At 33.2% G+C, this 22860-nt stretch overlaps 2 protein-coding genes across 2 annotated transcripts; one reads left to right on the top strand and one right to left on the bottom strand.

Annotated features, from left to right (window-relative positions):
• The first annotated feature begins 6859 nt into the window (after window positions 1-6859).
• Window positions 6860-17425, top strand: LOC102583221 (mannosyl-oligosaccharide 1,2-alpha-mannosidase MNS3). Its single transcript, XM_006352903.2, has 6 exons — window positions 6860-7185; window positions 12706-13664; window positions 14950-15202; window positions 15786-15983; window positions 16438-16586; window positions 16687-17425. Exons 1-6 carry the CDS (start codon window positions 7108-7110, stop codon window positions 16937-16939), a joined length of 1890 nt encoding a protein of 629 aa, XP_006352965.1. The 5' UTR covers window positions 6860-7107; the 3' UTR covers window positions 16940-17425.
• KST1 (potassium channel KAT1-like) lies at window positions 17279-20519 on the bottom strand (the record flags this gene model as incomplete). The annotated part of the gene is given in 11 exon segments (NM_001288546.1): window positions 17279-17604; window positions 17685-18147; window positions 18242-18427; window positions 18518-18550; window positions 18633-18731; window positions 18819-19058; window positions 19151-19468; window positions 19550-19607; window positions 19701-19862; window positions 19962-20180; window positions 20275-20519. Coding segments are annotated over 11 exon segments (2067 nt in total). The 3' UTR covers window positions 17279-17497.
• Between the last annotated feature and the right edge of the window lie 2341 nt (window positions 20520-22860).

The raw sequence follows: 22860 nt of genomic DNA, 5'->3' as shown, positions 1-22860 counted from the left end.
GAGTTGAAAATGTATTGGATTGTGATTTACCTATTTAATTATGAGTGAAAATGAATTTGGTCAAATATGAATTGGATAAAATTGTCCTAACCCACATTTACCCTTCTTCATTCTTATCTTGAGTTTTCTCTATAAACACAGAGAAATTTCTCTCTATCGTTCTTATTGTTTCATCATTCTTCGTAACCAAGTCAATGTTGAAAATTATGTCAGATGAATATGCATGATGGTTGTTGTCTATTATATTGTATAGTTAGTTTAAGTATAATATTTATTTCGATGGTTACTTAAATTTTATTGTATCGTATTTAGGTAAATATGATATGGTGTGATTGTGTGTAATTGTTTAAAAATTCTATTTTATCATTTACTCTATCTTTCATAGTAGTTGTACCTCGTTTTCTAATTTTCTAATAATGTAGTATAATACAGTATATCCAAATGTTGTATTCATTAAAAATGTATGATACAATACAATATAATATGATCTATTATGAAATAATATGTAACAATCATTCATGAAATAGCTCTACTTTCTTTGGATCGAATGTTATACCAATTGAAATTAGTCATGTAAGTTTGAGTCATTTGCTGGAAATTAAGCATGACCAATGTAACATTGAATTCCATAGCGTAATCATTTGTACCATAAGTAACTGAAGACTAAAAGAAAAGCAAGGAGGCCTATGATATGTACAGAAGCTACAATTTTGATTCTACTTGTCATCGTTTATTCATTTAAACTTTCATGAAATAGGGATAAGAGATAATGCTTTCCCATGAATTGCAAACACTCTTGGATTTGGAAATAGGTCCTTATTGGAAGCCAAGAGAAAATAACATTTATTATTTGAAATACAACAACAACAACAACAACAACCCAGTGAAATCCCACTAGGTGGGGTCTGGGGAGGGTAAGTAGTACGCAGACCTTGCCACTACCTCGTGGAGGTAGAGAGGCTGTTTCCAAGAGACCCTCAGCTCAAGAATATCAAATCTAAGTGACAGGAGAGATATATGCAACATAACAGCCAATACAAAAGATAGCGTATAATCAACCAATGAGACAATAACAAGAAAGATATAGAGAGTGAAACGCAGAAAACAGCAAAAGGCTAGGACTGCTCCAAACGCTAACAACCCAAGCCTTCGCAAGGGAAGACAACCCGCTAACCCTACTAACCTTCAACCTTAATACGCGACCTCCACTCCTTCCTATCTAGAGTCATGTCCTCGGTGATGTGAAGCATAGCCAAGTCTTGTCTAATCACCTCTTCCCAATACTTCTTGGGTCTACCTCTACCCCTTCGCGTACCCTCTACCACCATTACCTCGCACCTCCTCACTGGGGCGTCTGCACTCCGTCTCTTCACTATTATTTGAAATACATGATAGTTAATTATAATTTTATTATTGATTTTTCTTTTTCTTCAATTAGGAGTATAATTTTTCTTATAATAATTCGTAAGCCATGATTATGTATATATAAATTAATTTACGTTATATAACACCACAAATATTGATATCTTATGTAAGATCTTATTGATTTTAGTTTTGAAAACATTTTCAATTGGCTCAATTATTACATAAACTATCACAATTATTATTAAAATAATAAAAGTATTTAAATGAGTATATCAATTAAAGTACCGTTTTTAGTTATATAATATTTTGACCTTTTTGCTTCTTTTGAATCAATAAATTATCTTAAAGAATATAATGAAGTTAGATGAGATTCCCTCACCTTAATTAGAATTATGTTGTTGTTCTGCGGGCTCGTATGCAAACCTCTAGCAATGACCACTAATGTTTGATGAGAAGCAAGGCAAACAACTTATCGAAACTCGAATTAACTAATCTTTTCATAGTCCATTCATAAGGTTAAAAATGATTAAAACAAGCACAAATCACGCAAATGAAGCAGGGAAACGAATTGCAACGATAGTATTTTTCCCTTTAATAAATAGGTCGTACTCAAGTGTAAATTGAATTATTTGGGGGTGGGGGTGTAAATGATAGTTATGTCATTGGGTAAGTGTTACATTAATTTCGGATCTAATAGTATGGATGTTCCACGGAATGTTAACATTACCACGAGCCTAAAGTTGTCAACTGTACTATCTATTATGCTTCTCTCCCATATACCTATACATATATTACTCTGACTGTCTGTCGCTTACTAAAAATATTTGTCTCATATTATTTAATCACCTAAATTAGGAGAGAATTAATTAATTTTTTTTTATTTACCCTTATAATTAATATGACATCTGAAAATAGAATGAGACTAGTTCCATTTAATTGTAACGAATGAATATCTACTCTTCCCAAAAGAAAAGGATTCGTTATATATAAGTCAAACAAGAAATATAATCAATCCGCACTTCTTTTTTCTCTATCCATTAATTCCAAATTAGAATTCTCTTAAAAATGTATATGGGTAATATCAAGAAGAAGAATCTTCTTCTTCTCATTTTCTTCTTCTTCTTCTTTTACTTGTCTTGTACATGTTCAAAGGAATTCCAGTATTCCAAGAATCTTGGATCAGAAGCTCCATCATCTCCACATGATCATGATCATGAGATGATCAAGAATCAAGAAGGAGGAGGGTTGATGACGACGACGAATACGAAGATGAAGATGAAGACAAGAACATTAAAGTTGAAGAATAGGGGTAATTGGAATAGAAAAAGAACGTATACAGCAATGCTTCCAAAAGGTTATGTGCCTCCTTCAGGATCTTCACCATGTCATAACACATACCCTAATTCTGTTACCTTTTTTTGTCATTTCTCTACTAGGCCTAATAATAAATTACCCTAGCTAGCTAGCTAGATCGATCAACTAAGAATATTATTGTATAGACGAAAATTAGCTAGTAACATGCATGATTCTATGATGACTTTCTTGATCATCAAATATATAAACGATTGAGTTTGTTCTTGTTATCGTCCACATTATTATAATGACATATATACAGCTGGTTTTCTTCATATATAAATCTTTGCCTACATACTATTTTCCTCATTTAATTTATCTATATATGTACAGTATAAATAAACGAGTTTACAATATTGTACTGTTTTGCCATGGGTGGACTATCTTTCTTTTGTATTATTATTGAACTTCTATATTTTCTTTTCTTTCCAAAGTGTGGGAACAACAAATTGTTTGGATGGTTGTTGCAGTATTGTATTGTTTGTTTGAATTCCTATTATGTTAGTTTTGATTGTTATTTGAATTTTATTGTAGTGTGATTTTAATTCATTTTGTGTAGCAACTAATTTGGTGTGATTGTTTTTTTTTCTCATTTTATCTATACTTATTATCTAATAATAATCCTATTTTATATATTCTTACACTATTTTTTTTGATAGATCTACCCGTACCCTACTTTTCTTATAAGTTTATCTTTTAAATTGCTCATATGTGTGACATTATGTAATGAGGAAAAATGATCTATCCAAATGTTATATTGATCAACACATGACGATCCGATACATTATGAAATAATATATAACAATCATCCAAATGAAGCACAAGTGAAGTCAATAATTAATACCCTAATAATATTGAGTGGTACATGAAGTATAATTTATACTGTAGTACGGGAAATTTTTTAATAGTAAAATAAGCAGCAATTCTCAAGTAAAATTACTTTTGACTAAGTTTTTTTTAAGAGTTTTGCTAAATTTAATTGAGAAATATCGTATTCATCAGAATGCTACACTAAAAATAAGATTAAGGGTAACTTAGTAACATAGTAACTTAGACTAGATACATGCCTTGAATATTAATACATATATACAAATGCTTTTATGATAATATATTTTACTTACATATCAAACACAAAAAATAAATAAAAAATCAAGCCATTTATTTTCTTTTAAAAAGCATTTTCCTCCGTATCGAACACACCCTAAATCTTTAGTTGATTTATCTTTTTTAACAATCGATTACCAACAAAAGTTCAAACTTATTTACTATTGTTACACGTGAGAAAGATATGATATTAAGAAAGATGTTTGCTGTGTGTTTTGACTTGTAAGGATGTTTCGTGTAGCTGTTAATTTCTTATTTGACTATATAGAGTTGAATAGAGTAGTACAATAAAATTTAGTCAATTGTCCAAATTTCTGTGTCTGAAGTCCACATTGCAGTTCCGATTAAATTTGAATGTGCAATGCATGGCTCATTCGAGTGGCCTTCCCAATAAGATTTTCTCCATATTCAACGCTCGAATTCAAGTACTCTAACTAATGATGAAGCAATCTCACCATCGCACCACAACTGAGTGTCAATTGTCCAAATGATAGGCATGAAATAGGTAGAAAAAGCATATGGAAACTCCACCATTTGAGGGAACTTGCTTGCCTCATGGGGTTAAAGTTAAAAACAAAGTTTCTTACTTTCCGTTTACTCCATGCACATTCATCATGTCCTATTTAACTCCAAACTCCTAACTCTTCTCTCGATATGTTACACTATTCTATACATATAATTACTACTTATAAATATTACCAAAATTCTACTATATCAAATCTAGTCTAGTTTAATGCATTTATATCATGTGCCTTCTATAATTGTACTTTTACCTAATACAATATGCCACATACATTCAAAATTAATAAGTAACATGGTTAGAGTATGAGTAGTGGTAAACTGGTGAAGCTATTTGCTAAGAATACTATTTAGTGGTAGTTCAATGTTTAACATAATTTTTTGATGAAGGGGTTCAACTTTGACCTTTTTCACAAAAATCTAATCCCTTGAAGAAGTAAATATTGGCAGGATAATTAATGTGGTTCAACTGACCTTTTTTGGTATGTGTTTTAGTACAAGGACAAACACATATACAAACCCTTAAACTTATTCCTAAATTTTATTTTGGCACTCCAACTCAATCTCGTTCCATTTTAACCCTTCAACTCCAATTTTTATGTTCCATTTTGGCACTTCTAAGTGATGTGGCAGAGTGTGTGCATCACACTTTCTCTAAGAGAGTGAAAGACATAAAAAAGTATTTTTTTTAAAAATAATAAAATATTACCCTTCAACTCTATTTCTTTTATGTACCATTTAACACAAAATACTAATTTATGATTTCTTTATTTCTATATATGTTATTCAACTGCAATTTTGCATTTTAAAAATCGGCGTTCATCCGTTAGTTATTGTAAAAAATTAAAATTGATGGATGATCATTGATTTTTTTTATAAAAAAAAGTAACAATTTCATTTTAAGAGTTTCCCTATATTTTTACATGAAAAATAACCGACGAAAGTGCGTCGATTTTCTTTTTTAAGAAAATCAATGACAACCTAACGAAGTCTATCGAGTTTCAATATTTTTTTGTAGTGTTATTAATTAGCAATGAACATGAGTTTGTTTTTTACTCGTATTTAGTTGAATGAAAAATTAGAAAGCTCATATTTGAGTTAGTCCAAATAGACTAGATATGAAAAAAAATATATGTGGTGTTATTTAATTTAATTAATTGTTTTAAAAAGAAAACCAACACACTTTCGTTGATTATTTTTTCACACAATAATGTACAGAAACTCTAAAAAAAAAATATTTTTTAAAAAAATGATGTTCATCCATTATTTTTTCACACAATAATGGCATGTGAAGTACACACATCCACTTTGTTGATTCTTTGGAAAGAAGTGCCAAAATGGAACATTAAAATTGGAGTTGAAGGGTTAAAATGGATCAAGGTTGAGTTGAACTGCCAAAATGAAATTTAGGGACAAGTTTAAGAGTCTGCATATGTGTTTGACCTTTAGTACAATGAGAGTAATTACTTAAGTAGGAAAAGGCGATAATGCATTAATTGTTAGCGGTATGAAATTCATGAAAAGAGATACTCCCTCGTTTACTTTTATTTGTCACTGTTTGACTTGACATATTCATTAAGAAAATAATTTATTGATATAGATATTTTACCAAACTATTCTTATTAGATGATGTTTAGTATTAAGTCTTGGAAACCTTAGTGATACCACACCAATATACATATACTCTTATAGTATTATTATTGACTAATGAGTAATTTTTGAACAAGAAACCTTAATGATACCACAACAATATACATATACTCTTATAATATCATTGATATATATATTGATTTAGTATCAGTTAAGCGAAATTATCAGCCTTAATGATACCAATACAGTATATGATACTAATTTAGTATCAGTTTAGCAAAAATTATCAGCCTTAATAAATGGGCTGTAATTATTTTTTTTGATAGAATGAGTATTTCTTGAATTACTTTGGATTGGGGGTATGAACATGTAATTATTTTGAGTTTCATGACCCATTTATATAGTTTTTTTCCTAAATAATATCTACATAAGTTATGTGAGATAGAATATATAAGAATATATTAAGAAGATTAATAATATATGAAACAAAATTGCAAAATAACAAAACTATCCTTCTCAATAGTAAGAACATGTTTTATTTCGTTTAAACATTAATTAAATCATACATTGTAATACTAATTTCGATTTTATAACACGTCAAACTAAACATTGTCTTGAAATACTTTCATTTTTACGCAACTGATTTATATATAACTAATTTTTACATTAATCTATGTATAACTTACTTCTAATCCAAACACCACCTAAATTATATTTGAACTTATTTATTATTTTATACAGAATAAATTGTGTCAAAAAAACTACATATATTAGCAATACAAGGATTAGGTTAATTATTTAAAAACAAAATGTGTTATGAGAATTAAGTAATTTTTGTATAACTATAATCTCTCCACGGTAATAAATATTACTACTATATATAGAATATGTATTTATTGATTTGACATAAAGATTGCGAAAAATAAAATTCTACCATTGTTAATTGGACTATTTTGGTCGTTCTATCTCATTAGTCTTCCATCGTTGGCAACCTCCGAATTCCGGTGACACCCAGTTTAATATCCATCTGGGTCTGTATAATAATACACTCCTATATACGCTCACGCGCCGCTGTACTATAGTAGGAAATGCACACGCGTTTACGGCTGCTATAATCCAGAGCAAAATTGAGAATCTGAAGTTGTTGCTCTTTTGTTTTATATCGAGAATCAGAGGATGTCGAAATCATTGCCCTATTCAATGAAAGATGTGCACTACGATAACGCCAAGTTCCGACAGCGATCCGTATGTCAGGTCAGCTAGCTCAATCAGAATTCGTTCCTTTGAATCTTGTTTTAATTTCGATCTATGATTAGAATAAGGATTAGTTTAGAAGTGCGCTGATTAGTTTTCTTCATAGAACATCTTGGAAATGACCTGATTCGTCTGTTAGCATAGTTTGAGAGGAGGAAAAGGGGACTTTTTGGTTATGAAATGTTGTTTTGCTAACGGAAAGATATGATCACATAACTTTTTGTTTTTGTATTTTTCTCTGATGTGAACTGAAGTATGCCCTGGTGAAATTGTGGCTAAAATGGGAAATAATGTTCATAAGCCACTCAGTTTAAGAAAGTAAGAGTCAGTTCGGGAATTCGGGAAATAAAGATAAAATATATGCAAGTCTAACATGGTTGTTCTTAAACTTGATTTGGTATATAGCTAGCATAAAAAGATCTTGATTTGAATATTAGATTGTCTAATTTTTGAAGGAGTCTTAAGTAAGCTGTTGAGCTAAGTAGTATACTATTTCTTTATATTAATGTACATCTTTCCTTTTTGAGCTGAGTTCTCTTTTAAAGGCTTTTAACCCTCGTCAATCTCATTCTGAAATTTTTTGTTCTGTCCCTCCTTCTGTGGTTTTGGCGGTGGGGGTTGGGGGGAAGGATTTTAGTATTTGGACTTGGTATGCAGTTTATTACATGAAAGGGTGCTGCAAAAGTGTTGTACTTACACGAAACCACCTTTTCGCGACATAATTAACAAGTTTTATGTTGTGCATCTTAGTATCCAGACACCTGTAAAAGGGTTATTTCGTCTCAGCCTGTAAAGGCTACATAAGAAAAAGAGATAGCCAACTTTGGTTGAAGGTGGTGATAACTATATTTTAGTTTCTATTTCAAATATAAGATTTGGACTTCATTGCCATGGGATAAATAAGATGTTACTGCTAACATATTTGAGAGAACTAAATTAAAAAGCAGTTAAGAGTAGCTATGGATAAGACCATTGTAGTCTCTTACTAAACATTCCTTTCTTCTCAACCCCAAAGGTTTATCGGTGAATCTCTAACCTAAGGAGACATGATTCCTTTTGGTTACTGGTTGAAAGCTAGTAATGATTAGTGTATCATTTATATCTTGTGCTTATTGATGGTGAACTCGGTCATTTTTAAGACCTTGATCAGACCTGGACGAATTTGTGATTTGATTGTAAAACTCTGATATTTAGAAAACATATGCACAATACTAAAAAGAGTTATAAAACGACAAAAAAATACATCAAGAGAAGGTGCTTCTGTTTGACTCTTGGTAAAGGATATGTGAAAACCATTATTCAAAAGAGGTTTTACCTTTTCATAAAAAAACAATTGTACAAAAGAGGGAATGGGATTTCACTATACAGAATTTTCCTGGGAAGAGATCTTAATGTTCTATTCAGCTATCAGTTTTTTTTTAAATACTTCCCCGTGTGTCTTCTCTTTTTAAATATGTATTCTCCATATTCTTTAGATGTTTATTGGATGAATTTGTTACACTCGCTACCCTTGGTAGTGTTCATGCAATAGCCTAGTTCACTGATAGTGTTTGGTTATATATTCATTAATCATCTACTTTACTCCTTATAATAACCTTGAGTAATGGAATTGGGTTTGAACTCGTTTGAAGATCAGTTAATGTGGAAAAGAGTGGTAGGAGCCAAATATGAGGCGGAAGATAGTTGGATGACCAAGGATGTGACTTCACCTTATGGGGTCAGTTTATGGAGATCCATAAGAGAATTATGGGAGGAAGTCAAACTCAACTCCAAGGTGAAAGTGGGGAATGGGAACAAGACCAAATTCTGGAAAGATGAATGGCATGAGTCAGGTAATCTGGAACTCCTCTTTCCAGACATATATAACCTAGTTCTCTCACAACAAAGGACCATTGCAGAGATTTGGACAACACAGGGCTGGAATTTCCAGTTCAGAAGACATCTCAATGACTGGGAAGTGATGAGAGTGGCAGAATTTCTCAACATTGTTGGAAACTTCAATGGACTCCAGGCTGAAGAGGATGCATTATGGTGGAAAGGAAGCAGCAAAGGTATATTTAAAGTAGGTGCAGCTTACAGGTTGATGGAGCAACCAAGTCAACAGATTCCTATCTGGCCATGGAGACAAATTTGGAAAGGCAGAATTCCTTATAAAGTCTCATGTTTTATATGGCTGCTAGCTAAGGAAGCAGCTTTGACACAGGATAATGTTATGAAAAGGGGGATAACCTTATGTTCTAGGTGTTTTCTTTGTGGAGAAACATCAGAAACTGTTAACCATCTTTTTCTACACTGCAAATTTACTCAACAATTATGGAGGGTATTCTTGAGTCTCAAAGGCATATCCTGGGCTATGCCTAGGAGAATTACTGCCCACTAGGTGGGGTCTGGGGAGGGTAGAGTGTACGCAGACCTTGCCACTACCTCGTGCGAGGTAGAGAGGCTGTTTCCGGAAGACCCTCAGCTCAGGTAATGGTGGGCAACCTAGAAAGAGAGAAATTCTAGGTGTTTTGAGAGCGTAGAGAATAGTATGCAGAAAGTTAAACTCAACTGCATTTTGTTGTTATGTTTTTGGTGCAATCAATTATACTCAAATGAAACTGTCTCTATAATTGATGTTCTAGATTCAATTTAGATTTAGAATAGTGGAGTTTTTGGAGTTCATCTGTATATAAGGTTTAGTACTGCCCATGTACTATTGTGTTATAATACAAAGTTACCAAGTTTCAAAAAAAAAAAATTAGTTGGGCAAATGTGGTTGAGGGTACATGCGGTTCCCATTTCTTTTTAACTCTTTTTGTTTGGTCGGTGACCTCCACCAGATGCTGAGTTCTTGCCTAGTGGAGTTAGTGTCACAACTTACTAATATGGGATGCGAGAACTTTGCAATTGAGGAAAAGTCATTTCCTAATACCAGGATATATGGGTTTTGTTTCTTACAGAGCACCAGTCGAGCATTCTTTACCTGCACATATTTGAAGTTTAGTGGGAAAAAATATAGGAAGATCAATGTTACCTTTACTAGCTAAGGAAGCAGCTTTGACACAGGATAATGTTATGAAAAGGGGGATAACCTTATGTTCTAGGTGTTTTCTTTGTGGAGAAACATCAGAAACTGTTAACCATCTTTTTCTACACTGCAAATTTACTCAACAATTATGGAGGGTATTCTTGAGTCTCAAAGGCATATCCTGGGCTATGCCTAGGAGAATTACTGAAGCCCTAAAAAGTTGGGAGGAGGCAGGAGTGCTAGCTAAAGACAGAACGAGATGGAGAATTATCCCTGCTTCAATCTGGTGGGCAACCTGGAAAGAGAGAAATTCTAGGTGTTTTGAGAGCGTAGAGAATAGTATGCAGAAAGTTAAACTCAACTGCATTTTGTTGTTATGTTTTTGGTGCAATCAATTATACTCAAATGAAACTGTCTCTATAATTGATGTTTTAGATTCAATTTAGATTTAGAATAGTGGAGTTTTTGGAGTTCATCTGTATATAAGGTTTAGTACTGCCCATGTACTATTGTGTTATAATACAAAGTTACCAAGTTTCAAAAAAAAGAGTTATCTAGTTTAATTTCCTTCAGAGCTTAGTTGATAATCTAGGATATGATCAAAAGAAAGGAGGAAGTTGAAAATCTCTACTGGAAAGAGTGGTAATTGCTAACAACTTTGGGTAGCGAATCGCTTACAACAACATTAACCCCTTTAATATGGTCTGATTTTGACTGTTCTAAAGAGTGAAGTATTTCATTCACATATTGAGTTGTTCCTTTCTAATAAAGTCTGTTACCATATATCTGAAGTTCATGGTTCATGCCATGTAACAAGCGTCATTAATAATTATGAAATAGGAAAGATATAAAAAAAGAAAGAAAATAATTGTTGATATAAAAAGTGTCATTTTGTCATTCACGTTTGAATTTCAAATAAATTGGAGTTCTGAAGATTAGCTTAAGGATTCGATATGATGGCAGACAGTTAAATATTCTTGAATATTTCAAATGGAAATTGCACCTCATAAATTAGAAAGAGAGCAGTTTTCCTTTTTCTCTCATATTATTGTCAATTCTGGCATTTCTTATATCAGGAATTCGAGTAGCTTGGACGTTTTCATGGGTATACGAAGTGCTTTGATGGAGTCTGAATAATATATGTGGTGGCCTTACAAAAATTTTGTTTTCTTTTTGGTATGGGCAGTGTTGAGAATATCATTAACTAATAAAAGTGTGTTTTCTCTAAAAGCTTAAACTATTAGAGAGAGCACACTTTAATTAGTTAATGATATTCTCAACACGCCCCTCACGTGCAAGCCTGATTCTTTTTCATGGGCCAAACACATGAAAATTCTTTTTTAATTTGGGTGTTGAAGAATCCTATAAGGATTGGGCAATCCTCCTCCTTTTGAGCTAGCTTTTGGAGTGTGAGCTAGGTCTAATTTAACATGGTATTAGAGCAGGGCCTATCTCACCCAATGTTGGGGGGCCCAAAATCAAAATTGTCAAAACACCAAATGTTAAGCACTGGGCGTGAGGTGGGGTGTTAAAAAATGACAAAAGTTCCACATTGGTGGTTAATGAGATAGGTGGACTCCTTATAAGGCTTGGGCAATCCTCCTCCCTTTGAGCTAGCTTTTAGAGTGTGATTTAGGCCTAAGACCTAATTTAACAGGCGGCAACCTTTATATAGTGTACTTATGGTGCATCTTGCCAGAGTGTTCAACTACAGAAGTCATGCATCTCGTAAGGAGATTGACAGAGCAGTATAGGGAGTGGAAGAGGGAACATATGATGTTTGTTGACCTAGAAAAAGCTTACGACAAAGTGAGTATTTGGATTGACTTATTTTAAGTAGCTTTTGACTTTTAAGCTCTTTTTTTATTTGTTTTGGAAGTGTTTGAAAAACACAAAAAGTTCTTTTAATCCCTTTTTTTTTTGGCTGAAAAGGTACAAAAACAAAAAGTGTCAAAAGCCAAAAATTGGGTGTTCCCAACTTATTGCTTTTAGCTTTTAACTTATGTGCCACTTTAAAAAAGTCAATTCAAACACCCCCATAGTCCCTTGGAGGGTTCTATGGAGTCGTTTGAAGGCTAGATGTGTACTTGTAGCTTACATTAGGGCGATTAAGGACATATCCAATGGATCCAAGACCCGAGTGAGGACAGTGGACTGAGACTCGGAGCACGACAGTATTTGCCCACAATGTAATGAGCCTGACTTGTGACATTAATGACTTCAGGAACCAAATTATGTTGAATTTACTATTTTACCTTTACTTTTAATTTGTTTTTGTAGCACCTAAAGGGCCACATATACCGGGTTTTGCCTATAGCTTGCATTTAGAAGTGTGTTTTATCTCTGACTATCTTCCCTAGCACGGGTAATGCACATATAACTTCTAGCTTTTAAATTTGAGATGGCTCCCAAGATCATTTGCATCCCTTGAAATTTCTTAGTATTTCTGCTGCAGAATTTTGTAATTTCTCTTGTATGCTGAAATTTTATAGTTCTGCTTATCTTTTCAGGCAATTTCTCAGGTTCTATTAACCAGTAATGGGAAACGTGATTATTTGAAATGTAGCACTGGGAAACTTCTTGTGTTACTGATGCTTGGTGGTTTAGCATATCTAGTACTGACTAATAAAAGTGCTGTCCATCCTGTGTCTGATGGTATAGCAAAAAATGATGGATCAAAGGAAGGAGAAAATCTCATGACTCATGGAAGTGGCAAATTCAGGAGATTTTGGAGAAAACCACCTAGACTTCCACCCCGGTTATCTCCTGATGAAATAATTAGTAGGAATAGATCTATTCAAGAGTCCATGAAAAGAGAGGAGCCAGAATGGGTGGCAAGACAACAGAAGGTGAAAGATGCATTTATCCATGCCTGGTCTGGATACAAAACCCATGCCATGGGTTATGATGAACTTATGCCCTTGAGCCATAGAGGGGTTAATGGTTTAGGAGGTTTGGGAGCTACAATTATTGACGCTTTAGACACGGCTATGATTATGGGAGCTGATGAAGTCGTTCATGAAGCAGGCTCGTGGATTGAGAAACATCTTCCTGAGAGGATTGAAGGGAAAGGCCAAGTAAATCTCTTTGAAACTACAATACGACTTCTAGGTGGTCTTTTGAGTGCTTATCACTTAAGTGGTGGAAGTCAAGGGAGAATTCCAGAACAGAAAGGGCCTAATCCATCTATTTACCTGGAAAATGCTAAGAACTTGGCTGATCGTCTACTTACTGCTTTCACAGCAAGTCCATCCGATATTCCATACAGTGATGTAGTCCTGCGTGACAAGTCTGCACATCCTGCCCCTGATGGTCTGAGTAGCACTGCGGAAGTTGCAACTGTACAGCTTGAATTTAATTATCTTAGTTATTTAACAGGTGATCCAAAGTATAGCATAGAAGCCATGAAGGTTCTACAGCATATAAAGACTTTGCCAAAGGTGGAGGGACTGGTCCCTATATACATTAAGTAAGTAACTAAGATCGTATTTTCCTATGCCATGACTTGTGTAGGCAGATGCTTGCCCTCGGAATATCTGAAAAGTAATTAAATCATGTTCTGCAATAATTCCAGTATCTTGAAATGTGTCTTCTTGACCTGCTATTTTTGTTTAGGGAGCTAGATATATTGCAACTTCTAATAATGTAGGGCATTCAATGCAACGGTAACATAACCATATGATTAAAAGAAAAGGCTTCTTTATGTTCTGCCTGTTTCTTTATTTTATTGTTAAAGTAAATATAGCTATCCTGACAAAAGTAACTGTTTAAGAACAACTTATGATGAAGATGGTTTACAGTTCACTCGATATCTCTAGAACCAATTAACTTCTCCTACTATTCAACATGGAGGAAAACCAGAACAGTTTTTTCTACATCTAGTTATATATGTATTGCTGGTTACTGTTTTGTCTCCTGATTATAAGTTCCTACTTACAGTTACACTAAACTGATTTGTTCCATTGCCAATTCCTTCTTCACTATCTATCATGTTAGAAAAATGCTTTTGTGCTTACTTCCAGAAATCTTGCATATAATTTGCAATACATGTTTCAAAAATTGAAACACAAATCTTTCTTGCCAAGGATCCTTAAATGTCTTCACTATTTGTTCATGATTTCCAAGTTATCTAATCCTAAACGAAGTCTGAACCTAAATTTCACTTTCCTCTCCACAACCAGAACATATGGGCATCCTTCAGTACATTTAATTCTTGTTGTAGAACCATACTAGATGTCTACATTAGGATAAAATCAACCGGTACTTGTATTGGTGTAAGGTAGTAGGTACCCAGGTGGATTAGTTGAGGTGCATGTAAGCTGGCTCAGACACCATTACTACCAAAGAAAGAAAGAGCATGTCTGCAATAATCTAGTACCTTTATTAGTATATATATATATATATATATATATATATATATATATTCTTGCTTCCTTAACATATGAAAGACTAGCATTTAGTTGTGCTTAGGATCTCTGAATGGGTCGAGGTGAGAATATCTTGTTCACTTGCTTCAGCATATGCTTTCACCGCCACATCTTTCTTTCCTTGTTCTCAGCCACTTCAAGTGATATTTCACCATTTCTTGTGTCATGTAAGTATCTAAGCAAAAGCTGGAATTTAACTCTGCAGATTACAAGTTTAAGAATGGGTGGTTTTTATATTTATTTATTCTTACTTGTCTACTGTTGGATTAAGAAAATACAGAACTGTTATACCCATTGACTTATCATTTGTGCTTATAATGATGTCAGCCCTCAATCCGGACAGTTTAGTGGAGACAATATTAGACTTGGATCTCGTGGTGATAGCTATTATGAGTATCTTATCAAAGTGTGGCTTCAGCAGAAAGGAACTAACTTTTCATACTTGTACGATATGTATGTCGAAGCAATTAAAGGTGTCAGGCACCTTCTTGTTCGCAAATCTGTTCCAAATGGCTTGGTCTTTGTGGGAGAATTGCCATATGGGCAAGAAGGTGGTTTCAGTCCAAAGATGGATCACCTGGTATGCCATTTCTGTTATTATTCTTTTTCAAATATACTTCAGCATTGTAAAGTGAAAAGGTCAAAATGGGTCTAACAAGGAATCAGCTGCACGATGCCACAGTTAGCCACAGTATTCTATTTTTTCCTTTTGAAAAATAATAAATCTTCCCAAGCAACATGGAAATCCTTTCCTTGATATGTTTAGCCAATTCTCCATTATAAATTTCTTATGCTGATAGAACATTTCTTTTCTTTTCTTTTTCTCCAAATTTTTCATTCATTTTGCTCACTCAAAGAGTTTATTAACATACAAAAATCACTGGCCATAACTTTCACTTTCTTCTTCTGAGTGCATTGATTTATGATGGAATACAAGTTGCATATATTAGATAGCTTTACCTCTCTAGCTAGGGGTATACATTTTAGTAATGTGCTTTTTATTGAAGTATATAGTCTTGAATTTTAATTAAAGGAAAACAGTCTTCTCCTGCCTCTTTCTTTTCTATTCACAATGAAACTTGTTTTCGTAAATGTATGAAAGACGTATTTTAGATGTTGATGTCTGCTCTTATAAATTTGATATCATTTGACATCATCCGCAGGTGTGTTTCCTTCCTGGTACCCTGGCCCTTGGCGCTACAAAGGGGTTGACAAAGGAAAGAGCTATGAGAGAGAACTTGCTCACTTTTGAAGATATGGAAAACCTAAAGCTTGCTGAAGATCTGGCTAAGACTTGCGTGGAAATATACTCAGTAACCTCTACTGGCCTTGCTCCAGAAATAGCTTATTTCAATATTGAGGTGAGTTAAAACATTTTTATTTCTTTCATCACTTTTGGCAACTATCATATTATGTAAGGTGGTGTTTTTAGTTTTCTTTTGTCGATCTTTTTTCTTTTCTTTTCTGAGGAAGGTGAGTTTGTGAAAGTTAAAAGATTCCTGTTGCATATTTTAAACTTCTGATCTGTGTTTAACATCATTTATGTCTAGATGTAACACGGATTAATCGGTTGTAATAGATGCAAGAATTACTCTCTTTAATGCTAGTCCAATCAATCAAACAAATCTGGAAAACAATCAGAGTGAAAATGTGCCTACCGTGACTTGAACAATCTAATTTCTTCATTAGTGAGACGCAAGATAAATTAATGATAGTGTTCATATGTCTACCCTGACTTGAAGTACTATTGTGACATAATTGGAAAAGATTCTTGCATCATTAATGTTTTTCTGTTGTCTTGTTTTCTTCAAGCAGGGAAATTCTGAAGGTGGTCCTGGTGGTGGGAACAAAAGTTCGAAATATTTGAATGACATAATCATAAAGCCTGCTGATAGTCACAATCTTTTGCGCCCTGAAACCGTTGAATCATTGTTTTATCTATATCGTATTACTGGCGATTCAAAGTATGTTCTTATTTTAAAGTTGATCTGTGAACTTTGCTATGTGCATTTGCTTTATGGGCTTGAACAACCTAGTTTGTTGACTTGGTGGACTCTTCTTCAGGTATCGTGAATGGGGCTGGCAAATTTTTGAGGCATTTGAGAAGTACACTAAGATTGATTCTGGAGGTTACACTTCTCTTGACGATGTTACTGTTATTCCTCCACAAAGAAGAGACAAGATGGAGACTTTTTTCTTGGGTGAAACACTCAAATACATCTATTTGCTGTTCGGTAATAGCACCACGATCCCTTTGGATGAGTATGTATTCAACACAGAAGCTCATCCTATTCCAATAATTTCTAAAAGTGTATGATAGATACTTTGCTTGCAAGAAGAATTTTTTTTCCAGTATTGGCGGAGATTCAGATGACCCAAGAGAACATGTTTCAGCAATCTCAGATGGAATTTAAATTCGTTTAAGTCGGTTCATTAGGTTGCATGTGACCTCATGGAAGCTTATACACAAATGTTCATTTAGATGAAGCTCCCTGAAATTTCCATCTGAAATGCTCCTGAAACTTCTACTGGAGTGATATTTGAGGCGGGGAATTCTCGATGAACGTCTTGTTTGTGTAGTGCATACAGAGATAATTACAATTTTTATAAAGTGTTAAAGGCTTAAAGCTCTATGTTATTCATGGAAAGAACAGGATAGTGTAATCCTTCTGTAGTAAGTTGGAATTTATTCTTGTAATTGATGTATTACATCTGCAGCTTTGATTTCTCCCTTTGGAGATACAAAGATTGAATCATTTAGCCTAACATTTACACAATGAGATCAATATACAATTGCTTTGAACCTCTTCTCTACACTTCTGATAATTTTCCTTCGCGATCAATGATGATTATATTCCATGCTCAAGCATTTGTGTTAAAGGAAAAACAGATGGTCGCCATCTCTGATGACATCAATGTCATCTATTTCAGCATCCTCTGCATTTACAGCTCTCTTGAAATCGTAGCTTCCAAATCTTTGACCTGCAGTTGGAGAAAATTGCAGTGTGAGAAAGAATGATCGCGTTCTTTCAATTTTCACAAAATGAAAGGTAATTAATTACCTGCTACTCTGAATAGCTCTTGTAGTGAATCCGGTAGAATGATTAGTTTCCCAAACTGTTGATGCAATGATTCTTTTTTCACGTGAATGGTGATTCTCTTCTTATGGTGGGTAGATTTTGTCCCTTGAGAGCCACTTGAACTGGTACTACATGTGGGTCTTTTTAGGCAAGAGTTGGAACAACTGGGGACCTCAGGCTTCAGTTGACAGCTCTTTGTTCCCTCATCTGGTCCAATGAGCTCCACTTTATGCTCACTTAACTCACTCTTATTTTCAAGATTTAATGACAAATCATTCATGGTTTTGTTTACTTCTTGTCCATCATCTCTCTCTTGCTTCTTAACTCTAGCTTCCAAATTATTGATATCTATGCTAGTAAGTGTGATATCATCATGCCTTTTGATTTCTGGTCCTGCATTTGTTTGGTGGTCCACATAACCAAATCCTCCAAATCCCTGAAGTTTCTGGTTAATAACAAAAAGAATCGTCTGTAAATTTCGTTTTTTTCCTAAGCAATAACTACAGTGGATTTACCAGTACATAATCTGGTTTACTTACCATCAAAAGATTGTTCATAATTATACATTCATCTTCTGGATTTGCGCGAAGAATGTTCATCAATGATGTCCTACTTAGCCTTAGAATCTGAGAAATCTCGGTAGTTCGAACAGCAAATGGCTGTGGTCTCCCACATAAAACACCTATGTCTCCAAATATTTCTCCTGCAACAGCCTTTCCAATTATCTGTTTGGGAACATGATTGAGAAGAGAGATTTAGTTATATCCTAAAGTTGTCACTTAATAATAATAGTTACTATGCAGTAATATACATACTTGCTCTAGCCCTTCAATCTGTGCTATAAATTCCTGCAACAATAACACATAACATACTGATTAACAACATGACAAACACAACTTTAATATATACTCAATCTATAAACCAACGTACCACTGCTCCTGAAACTATTATATACAGATCAGTTGGTGCCTCATTCTGCAAAATTACTTCTTGCTTCGGAGGGAAGTATTCAGCTTCCATTTCAGGAACCTTAGAAATTAAAGTATCACACTGTTAAAACCAATGCAGAGTGATCGAGAGAACAAAAGAGACAGGAAGGGAAGAGGAGAGAATTACCAGTTGGAAAAGGAGGTTCCGCGAAACACCTTGGAACAAATGAACATTTTGAACTATAGGAAAAAACAGATGGTGTGCAATGCTTGTTCTGATGGCTTTAGGCAGGCCATTAAGAGTCTCTTCTTGTTTTAATGTTTCTGTTTTGAACTTGAGACACATGTGAGACAAAACCTGATCTTGTACTCTTGGAGGCAACTGATTCCTTTTCGCGAATTCTTGAGCTGCTTTCACTGCCTCCCTCTGCAAAATAAACAAGACTCCTCAAGTTTAATTTGATCTCAAGATGAATAACACGCGATTTATGGAGAGAGAGGGAGGAAGAAGAAGCATACGAAGTTTCTGGTGCGACTAGTCCAATGAACAACAAGGTTAGTCATGTTTCCAATTATGTAAGATGTCAATCCCAAGTTGAATAACATGTAAAAGATATCAAACAGCATCTCTCTTGAGTTCTCAGCATGCAAGTCTCCATAACCGGTTGTTGTCAGCGTTACAATAGACCAATACAATGAGGTTATGTATCTGTCACCAACACTTAGTTGCTTGAAATCTGGATATACAGCACCAATCCATGTCTTTTTCGAATCAGGATATCTATCAGCAATCATATAGTTAATGCATCCAGCACAGTGCACTGCAAACAATGTCACCTGAACTCCAACCAAACCACATGTTACTTGTCAAAACATATAAAAAAAAAATCATATTTTTTGAGCATTGAGAGTACTTACTGATACAAGTTTTGTACATCGCGTCCAGAAGTAGTTGAACCGGATATCCTTCTCAAGTCTGAAGGAAAGCAAACCGGCTTATATGTGAGTTTTTTTTAGCATTGATCATAATTCATGATGTAGAAACCAAATACAGTGTGGTATTTTGGACCTTGCAAACAGGGCACTGACTCGTCTGAGACGCCATAATCTGAGCATGCTGAGCAATCTGAATCCAACTCCTCCGCTTTCTTTGTGACCCGTGAAGACGAGGATCAATGATTGGAATGGTACAGTAGAACATACATCAAAAATGAACCATGTTGACAAGTACCTGTTTATCTCACATTTACACATAATTAGAACTTCGAAAAATCTCTCTTTGAATGAAGTTATGTACATAAAGATTAAATTTTTAATTATTATACTTTACCTTATTGCTATTTTCTTAGGTTCATCAACAAGAAGATAAGACTCTCGATGAAGATACGCGACGAAGAAGGTAAGTAAAATGTCAATAGCAAAGAAGCAATCAACAATGTTGTCAACAATGAACAGAGTATCATCTTTCTTGTATGACAAGAATGCAACCTCAAACAGAGAAATCCAAGCGGTGTAAATAACCATAACAACTAGAAACATCTCCCAACACCTGAAATATCATAGCAATCATTAAGCTCAAGAGCAGAAAAAATAATTTATTAATCAATCAATCAATTAGAGTCAATTATCTATCTTATCTTTACCTGTAACGTGGATTAAAAGGCGAAATGATGAATCTTCGGAGTTTAGTAGCGTAGTTGATTCGAGCTCCAAGTGATGGGAGAAGATCACTAGAGAAGAAGCCACTATGGGTGGTTTCTGTATCCATTTGGAACTCGTCCACACAGAACCGTTGTAAACAGTTTTTAGCATAAGAAAATGACATTATTATTATATATTGCTGCTTCTTTTTTGTTGATGTGGTTTTTTTTTTTTTTTTTTTTTTTTTTTTGTTTTTTTTTTTTTTTTTTTTTGTTTTTTTTTTTTTTTTTTTTTTGTTTTTTTTTTTTTTTTTTTTTGTTTTTTTTTTTTTTTTTTTTTTGTTTTTTTTTTTTTTTTTTTTTTTTGTTTTTTTTTTTTTTTTTTTTTTTGTTTTTTTTTTTTTTTTTTTTTGTTTTTTTTTTTTTTTTTTTTTTGTTTTTTTTTTTTTTTTTTTTTTGTTTTTTTTTTTTTTTTTTTTTTGTTTTTTTTTTTTTTTTTTTTTGTTTTTTTTTTTTTTTTTTTTTTGTTTTTTTTTTTTTTTTTTTTTTGTTTTTTTTTTTTTTTTTTTTTGTTTTTTTTTTTTTTTTTTTTTTTGTTTTTTTTTTTTTTTTTTTTTGTTTTTTTTTTTTTTTTTTTTTGTTTTTTTTTTTTTTTTTTTTTTTGTTTTTTTTTTTTTTTTTTTTTTTTTTTTTTTTTTTTCGAGTTTCTTGGAAAGGCAATGTGTAATATTTAAAAATACTAACTAGTTATTTTTAGCGTGTTTATATATAGAGGATGTAGATGAAGAAGTAGTTGGGGTGATACACGGGTCAAGTGTTTCTTTATTGTGATTCTTTTGAAAAAGCATTTAGCTTTAAGAACGTGACATTGCTACTTGCCTACTTCTATAGTATCTTCCCACAAGTGGGGTCTGGAGAAGGTAGACTGTACGCAGATCTAGTAGAAGTAGAGAGATTGTTACCAAAAGCTCGAGTGAGCAAATGCAAGTACAAAATAGAAGAAAACATAGCAATATTGAAACACAATAAACAACAAACGAGGCGAGATATGAGTTATAAAGTTGTTGAAGTGGCAAACATGATTTTCTTTGATAATAATTCAGGTGCAAGGGGAATTTGTTGAGAGAATTAAGAGAAAGAAAATGGAAATAATGTTGTAAGATTTTTGGGGAAAATGGTAATGGTGGTGGGATCTCCACCAAGATAGAAATTTTAAGAATAAGCATTTTATTGCAAGGATGGAATTTGAGTGAAAAAACAGATAGGTGTTTTTCATTTCATTTTCTAGAATTGGACCAACAAATCCCAAATAGGATTTGGGGAACTATTTTGTGGAAAACACGTGGACCAATAAGAAATCGAATTCCATGTGAGAAAACTTTAGTTTTTAGTAAACAAAAAAAATCTACGTTCTTTTTATCCTTTCCTTTCCAAATTTAAAGAATCAATTTTTCTAACCTTATGTTATTAAAGTAGTTGTTGTTACAAAATGTAAGTTTGATTTTGAACATGTGATCAAATCTTAGGGATACAATTGGAAATGACGTTGGAACTCTGATATTCTCATTTATATTAAAAAATGTATAGAGTATTTCATTTGATATATTTCTCGAATCACCTTTTCAATTTCAAATTCTATATTGAAGTCGAAGACAAAATAATGGACAAAATTTGTAAAAGGTTGATATATCTTAGTATTATTTTTTTGAAAATTGAAATTATGTGCATGCCTAACAAATGCTGTTGTCTCTTCTCCATACATAAGGTTCCATGTGCTTGATGTTTGGAGTTCATTGAATTTCTTTTGTATACTATGTCACAAATTGGATCATATATTACAAATTTTGTTTTAGTTAATGTTGGTGTAGAATGAAAAATGATAGAGACGGGTGAAGGGTTGGTTCATGCAATAAATAACACGCCCACATGCATGAAATTTCTTAGAAAATGAGGTGTTTGTGTAGGTGGGAGAGATTAAATGGAAAAGGATATAGTTTTAAGTTTTATTTAATGATGATGATTAGGGGCGGAGCCAAGTCAGGTATGATAAAGGGGTTTATTTGAATCTTCTTCGACAAAAAAAATATGTTGATTGTATATAATTAAAAATTTTTTTACATATAGTAAAGATTGAACAACCTTTGACTCCTTCGTGTATTTAAAAAGTTTTATATTTTAAACTTTTTAAATAAAAATTCTAATTCCACCTCTTCTGATGACGATATCATCATGATGATGAAAGGGAATCTCAAGGAGGAGGGAGGACCCATTAGGTAGGCTGAATTTTATCATGAAAATCACACTATTTGGGAAAGATGTTTTGCCGACTTAATTTGCATTGAAGCAAAATTGAACTTCATTTACAAATAAATTGTGATAGAGCGATAAGTAAACCTTTATTCTTAATCAGAAAGCTCAGTTTGAGTCTATTTGAATATCTAATCATTTTTGTTAAACATCGTTTTACCTCTCAACGTGGGACTTTTCGATATGTTTTTTTTTTTTTTGAAAATAAATTTAATGCAGATAAAAAGTCAGACATGCAAAAATAAATTGTAATCAAATGTATTTGTAAAAAATATTCAGGAA

Source organism: Solanum tuberosum, unplaced genomic scaffold, assembly GCF_000226075.1.
Source record: "Solanum tuberosum cultivar DM 1-3 516 R44 unplaced genomic scaffold, SolTub_3.0 scf00141, whole genome shotgun sequence".
NCBI classification, from domain to species: domain Eukaryota; kingdom Viridiplantae; phylum Streptophyta; class Magnoliopsida; order Solanales; family Solanaceae; genus Solanum; species Solanum tuberosum.
The sequence above is the reverse complement of the archived record's forward strand: the minus strand, read 5'-3'. Positions and strand labels throughout refer to the sequence as shown.

What these genes read in the sequence shown, in the direction of transcription:
- LOC102583221 (XM_006352903.2), top strand. Translation starts at nt 7,108, where the DNA reads ATGTCGAAATCATTGCCCTATTCAATGAAAGATGTGCACTACGATAAC. An exon ending in CTGGTCCCTATATACATTAA is followed by an intron (nt 13,665 to 14,949) that starts GTAAGTAACTAA and finishes TAATGATGTCAG; the next exon opens with CCCTCAATCCGGACAGTTTA. An exon ending in CGTATTACTGGCGATTCAAA is followed by an intron (nt 16,587 to 16,686) that starts GTATGTTCTTAT and finishes ACTCTTCTTCAG; the next exon opens with GTATCGTGAATGGGGCTGGC.